We start from the raw sequence: 6821 nt of genomic DNA, 5'->3' as shown, positions 1-6821 counted from the left end.
ATAGTTCGAACCGAACCCTCTTGTGCATCATAAAATAATGTCAAACCAACAAATTCTCCCAACCTTTCCCCCAATAAAATCAAATGACCGAATTAAAGTGTAAGCGGCTGAGGCATTTTCACAAACAGTTTGCATGCAACCACATTTACATTCCTATAACAATGATTCCACTACTGCATTTCCATCCTAATTACACTTTTCTCACTAAATTCATACACCAACAAATTAAATTGCAGAAGAAGGGACCATTACATTACATTATTTGAAAAAAACTACAGCCTAAAATTACCGATTCCGAAGTGGGAACTGGGAAGACTGAAGAATGAAGAATGAAGATGGCACTGAGTCAGTGCTGACCAGTCGGCAGGATGTGTCTCAGCTGTGTATGGGCAAGACTAACGGCAGTAGTGTCACGGTGAGAGGCTGTGCCGCTGTGAGTGTGAGGTATAGGGGCGACTGGGTGAGCGGGTGAGATGGCAGACTGCAGTGCGGCACTGAGGGGGAGGGGTGATTCGTGAAGTGTGAATCGGCGTTGAAGGGAAATGCCCTTCATGCAAGGCCAACGGGCCATTGCGAACGACGTCGTTCCTATTTAAATGGAACGGCGTCGTTTAATGAAGACGTATATTTAAAAAAAAAATTAAAACAGATGCAAAACGACGTCGTTTGCATCTGTTTTAATTTTAACAGATTCGGAATTCGGAGTCGGAATTCAGAGCAAATGGCCACTCCGATTCCGACTCCGACTACCGAACTTTAACCGGATCTACTCCGACTCCGATTCCGACACCCGAAAATTCCGACTATATCGGAGTCGGAATCGGAGCAGAGTTTAGACGGAATCGAAAATGTCGAAATTTTGCACAGCCCTACTGGGAGATATGTGAGTGAGAGAGAGAGAGACGTCATTATCCATCAACGATATTACGATATCTTATCTCCTATCCCACGAGGATGTCCTTCTTTTTCTTATTTTTATGAAAATTTAATTTTTCTGATAAATAAATTTGTTTTTAAAATTCTGATTCCACCTTATCTCCCTTGCTACGGAAGGGTGAGATATCAACGGATGTTTGGAAATATATTTTATCTCGTATCATTTATTTTATTTTATTTTTTTTAAATATTATTAAAATATAAATAATTTTAAATTAATTGCTATAATTTTTTAAATTAATCATTATAATTTTTTTAAAATTTTAAATAAAAAATAACAAATTTTTTCAACTTCAAAATAAAAATAATAAAAAGCTTGGCTCGCCCTGCACCGACTTGGTTGAATGGGTCAAGACGACCCCTCTTCTCGAAGGCAAATGTCTTGCGTTTTCACTGTCAAGTCCAGGCTTGGCTTAAATCTATTCTGTTTCCTGGTTGATTTCACAAATTAGTTCTGCAAATCTTGAACAATTCCAAAGTGGAAGAGATTATTTCATCAAAATGCTTTCCTTCAATCCTTTCTTTCTTCCCGTCGTGTTATTTCTCATGCTTGGCTCCCTCAGCCTGACCACTCATGCCGCCGATCCAGTTCCACTCTACCACTTCTGTGCAAACAGTACCTTCTCCCAAAATAGCCTCTACAATTCCAGTCTCAACTCCCTCCTCTCTTCCCTCTCCTCCAACGTCAGCCGCAATATCGAATTCTACAACACCACCTCCGGCCAGAACACCTCCGACCCCGTCTACGGCCTCTTCCTCTGCCGCGGCGACGTCACTTCCCAGATGTGCCGAACATGCGTGGCTGCCGCGACCAAAGAGCTCGCCGCTAAATGTTCAAGGGAAAAGGTTGCTGTTATTTGGTATGACGAGTGCATGATTCGCTACTCCAACGAGTCTATCTTTTCCACCGTGGCCGTAAGGCCCAGGATTCATCTGTTGAACACGCAGAACATCACGGAGCAGGACCGATTTAACCGGCTGGTGAACACGACGATGACTGACTTGGCAAGTAGGGCCTCGAACTTTCCAACCGGAGTCAAAAAATTTGGAACCAATCAAACGAAATTTTCCGAGTTTCAAAATCTGTACAGCCTTGTACAGTGCACGCCGGACCTGTCTAGCGCCGATTGCAACTGGTGTCTCCAGACAGCTATCAACCGTCTTCCGATATGTTGTGGTGGGAAGCAAGGGGGAAGGGCTCTGTTTCCTAGTTGTAACGTTAGGTACGAATTGTACCCATTTTACACGGGTGCATCTACGCCGCCCCCTCCTGCGCCAGGGCCTGCATCTCCGCCTCCACCTACGGGCTCTGCACCTGGATCAAAAGGTAAAGTGGAGAACCCGTTTGGCTGCTTTTCATTCTCCTATTATTATTATTATTATTATTATTATGTTGAGGGATAAAAATATAAGGAAAACAGCAATATATATCCTTCTCAGTCTATTTATACAAATTATCTCATTTTATTTTATCTTATTTAATTATTATAATTTTTTTAATTTATTATATAAAATATAATAAATAATTTAATTTTTAAAAATTTTAAAATAAAAATAATATTATAATAATATTTTATTTTTCTTTAAACTTTCTTCTTATATTATATTATCTGTGTAATCAATTAATATCTTAGTTTTTATGCTCAGAAAAATAAATTAAAAAAAACCCATTCTCTCTTTAAAATATATTAAAATATACGAAAGTTAGGTATAAACGTGTAAGTCATGCCTAGCGGTTGCAATTATGAGTGATATGTTAGTGGAAATATGTATATATATATATATATAAAAAGTTGAATTATTATATAAACATTCATTTATTAATTCCCTTTTCTGCCATGTCCACATTTGAAAATTATTTGGAGAAGATTAATACATTAGACCTGCCAATATATGAACTGAAGAAGTCCATTGATAATTTGGTATCGATGGCCACTTAGCAAGTGGACAAAAGGATGGAGTAAAACTTCTTGTGAAAATGTGTTGTGTGGATCATTAATTTATTTATTTATTTTAATTAAGTTTTTCGGGTGCTAAATTTTTTTTCATTAGTAGTTTATTCTTTTCACCAAAGCTGCTTTCCCTTTTGTTCTTGTGTTTGTTTGTGCTTAATGGTCTTTGGACCAGTCCAAATTACATGCTTATTCACCCAGAGTCGTAACTGCTGTTTCTGCAGGAAAAACAAAAATCTCAACAACCACGATAGTCGCCATTGTTGCTCCAATTGCTGTCTCCGTGCTGCTATTCATTGTGGGCTGCTGTTTCCTAATTAGGAGACGTAGAAAGAAGTTCGATGCAGGAAAAGGAGACAATGGTAGCTATGATCAGCTGCTATGTTTTCGTGTTTGTAATTTTACATGCTGCTCTTTGAATATCAATCTCTTATGTTTATTGTTTGCATTTGTAGCTTTAAATGATATTACCACTTTAGAGTCCTTGCAATTTGATTTTAGTACAATTGAAGCTGCGACGAACAAATTCTCCGACAACAGCAAGCTAGGTGAAGGTGGATTTGGTGTGGTTTACAAGGTATGGAATTGCTTTACATTGCTTGGTTTCTTTCTTTTCAGTAATACTAGTATCACTTGGTCGGGATAATACTTCATTAAATATAGTAAATTAAAGACTTACAACTATGAGTGATTTGGAGTTCACATTTTTTTTATTGGAATTATATAAATTGTGCAAAGTAAACAGTTTTAAAGATTGACCGTTGAACATTTTCAGGGTACACTTTCTAATAGACAAGAAATAGCTGTGAAGAGGCTCTCGAAAAGATCTGGACAAGGTGCAGAACAGTTTAAGAATGAGGTTGTATTGGTAGCTAAGCTTCAACACAGAAATTTAGCGAGGCTTTTGGGATTTTGCATAGAAGGAGAAGAAAAGATACTCGTCTATGAATTCATACCCAACAAAAGTCTTGACAATTTCCTATATGGTATGCCCAACCTTGCATATGTCCCATGTTCTCGTGATTAAATTGTATCTCTGAAAGCTATATCTTTTTTTTATCTATCCTAACACGAGTAATTATTCTGATGAACTTGTAGACCCTATAAGACAAAGACAGCTGGATTGGTCCAAGCGTTACAAGATAATAGATGGAATTGCTCGAGGAATTCAATATCTTCATGAAGATTCTCGACTCAAAATTATACATCGTGATCTCAAAGTCAGCAATATATTGTTAGATGCCAACTTAAATCCAAAAATTTCAGATTTTGGCATGGCGAGGATTTTTGGAGTTGATCAAACGCAGGGAAACACAAGTAGGGTTGTTGGAACATAGTAAGCTCCGAACCTTTTCTTTTGTTTTTCATGATCAGAGCTACATGTAAATTCATTGTTTTTCCCAACATATATATCGCATAAATCTAACAACATAGGTAAAAAGTGGATCATTCGTTAAAACCATAATAAATAGTATTATTGGAGTAAGGTTAAAAGAACTGTAGTTGTCTTTTAACACAACCGTATTTTGGTGCTGGTTTGCAGTGGCTACATGTCTCCAGAGTATGCAATGCATGGAGAATTTTCTGTGAAGTCAGATGTTTATAGTTTTGGTGTCTTGATTCTAGAAATTATCAGTGGCAAGAAGAACAGTACTTTCTATGAATCAGATGGTGCTGAGGACCTCTTGAGCTATGTGAGTTTGAACTAATTGTAATTTTTTTTCCTTTTCTTTAATATCATCTTTGCACTACATTATAACAAAAACTGATGCAGGCATGGATACATTGGAGGAATGGTACGCCCATGGAATTGTTGGATCCAGTTTTGGGGGATTCTTATTCAAGAGATGAAGTCATGAGGTGTATCCATATTGGGTTATTATGTGTTCAGGAAGATCCGGCGGACAGACCCTCCATGGCGTCAATAGTTCTCACACTCAATAGCCACTCTGTTACACTGCAAGCACCTCAGCAGCCCGCATTTTTCCTTCGCAGTAAAACAGACATGCCAGCAAAGGTTCTGGAATCAGGTCAATCCACGAGCGCATCTATACCATTGTCAGTCAATGAAGCATCCATTACGGAACTACACCCTCGATAGTTACATATATACATCCAACTTGAGGGATCTTTTGCTTGCAGGATATGAACTGAAGAAAATTATGTTCAATGGTTCCAAGTAGTGTAGGTCGAACATGATCATGAGTTCAAACGTCCCTTCTGTATGTTTGGCGTATGTTATGCTATTTAGTCATGCATGGTGTTGAGCATGAATAAGTGGGGGCTGGGCTTCTGTCATGCATGCATGCCAACTTAATCTTGTTTACTTTAATTAAAAATATATATGGTCCATGATAATTTTGATTATAAATAAAATTTGGCTACCTAGTGTGCAAATTAATGTTGAAGAATAGAGCATGGCGATCGATTGCACTTCAATGAGTACCAGTTGATCCGAAGGAAATCAAAACTTAAAATTCAACGAGTCATTTTGTTTACGAGTAAGTGCTGAGAAATATTCCGTAAATATTTTTTTCATTAGTATTTTAAGATATTTTCTTTTTAAACATCATTTAGCCATAAAATATTTTCAATTTCAAATCTTTGACTTTGACTTTTTTTATCTAATCGTTATTTAATTTAAAATTTTTTCAAACTCTGCAACAAAATATAAAAAATAATACAATTTTTTTAAATTTTACAATAAAAATAATATTAAAAAAAGTCACCAATGTTTTATATTTTTTTATTTAACGAATAAGGAAATATTTTAAATAATTTTATAATTTTTTTAAAAAATATATAAAATAAATTTATAAAAAAACAAAAAAAGAAAATAAAATAACTTTATTTTGATCTATTTATGACTTTTATCTGCGAGGATACCTTTACTAAACTTTTGCAAAAGTTGATATCCAGAAGGTGTTAATTTCTTATGTTAGGTTTTTCAGCACCCGAAGACAGAAAAGTCAAGAAGCGTCAAGTCATCTCCGTGGATCTCACTTGTGAGAAACAGAAGGCAAAATAGGAGAAAATCATTGGTAAAGTGAACGTGGCGATGCCTGTAAAGTGCAAACTTTAATTTGGGAGTAACAGTGTGAGAAAACCATCGCCAAGAAAAAAAAATGGCTTCTTGCAAGTTTTCCTTATGCCTTGTGTGTCTAATCTCCATCATAATAACCTTGTTGAGCCTCACCATTGAAGCAGCTCCTACTTACGCATCTCACGATTGCCAAAATGCAACCTTTTTCACTCCCAGCAGCACCTACCAAGCCAACCTCAACTTCCTCCTCTCCTCTCTTTCTTCTAACTCCACCCTTCCCGAGGGATTCTACAGAGTGAATACCGGAAAGAACCCTCCCGACGCGATCATCGGCCGGTTTCTCTGCCGTGGTGATCTGACCCCGGACCTCTGTCAAAACTGCATCTCTACTGCAATCGAAGATGTACGGAAACGCTGTCCGTTCGATCCATACTATTTACTTGTTCGCTGTCTCCAAATAATGAAACTAGCACTTGTGTTTGGCTATAGTTTTTGTTTAAGGAATGTAAAGTTAGGGCAGTATTTCTGATCCCCGAGTCTTTTACTTTGGAGAGATGCACAAACATGGATTTTGTGGTCATAACATTTTACGAGTACTGCTCATTGGGCCAAGTTTATCAGAATACAAATGGGAGTTTAGAGACTGGTATGAATGATGAAGTAAACTCTTGAAAGAGAGACAATACCAGGATTTGGGAATAACTATTTCTTGTTCTCATATACAAAAAGTGGTTTTACATATTAGGTCCAGGCATGTGAAAAATAATAATAAGATCTTCACTCAAAACATTGACTTTTGGTGCTAAATGTTGTTACTAATTGATAACCATGAAACAAGGTGTTCGATAGAGATTCTCTGTGATTGCATGATTATATTGAATGGTCTCGTT

General features: G+C 36.9%; 1 protein-coding gene across 1 annotated transcript; it reads left to right on the top strand.

Moving 5' to 3' along the window:
• Positions 1 to 1262: 1262 nt before the first annotated feature.
• LOC122277185 (cysteine-rich receptor-like protein kinase 10) lies at positions 1263 to 5272 on the top strand. Its single transcript, XM_043087085.1, has 7 exons — positions 1263 to 2263; positions 3113 to 3250; positions 3344 to 3465; positions 3664 to 3874; positions 3987 to 4224; positions 4432 to 4582; positions 4663 to 5272. Exons 1-7 carry the CDS (start codon positions 1438 to 1440, stop codon positions 4987 to 4989), a joined length of 2013 nt encoding a protein of 670 aa, XP_042943019.1. The 5' UTR covers positions 1263 to 1437; the 3' UTR covers positions 4990 to 5272.
• Positions 5273 to 6821: the final 1549 nt, after the last annotated feature.

Source organism: Carya illinoinensis, chromosome 9, assembly GCF_018687715.1.
Source record: "Carya illinoinensis cultivar Pawnee chromosome 9, C.illinoinensisPawnee_v1, whole genome shotgun sequence".
NCBI classification, from domain to species: Eukaryota; Viridiplantae; Streptophyta; class Magnoliopsida; order Fagales; family Juglandaceae; genus Carya; species Carya illinoinensis.
This window is presented reverse-complemented; position numbering and strand designations above follow the sequence as displayed.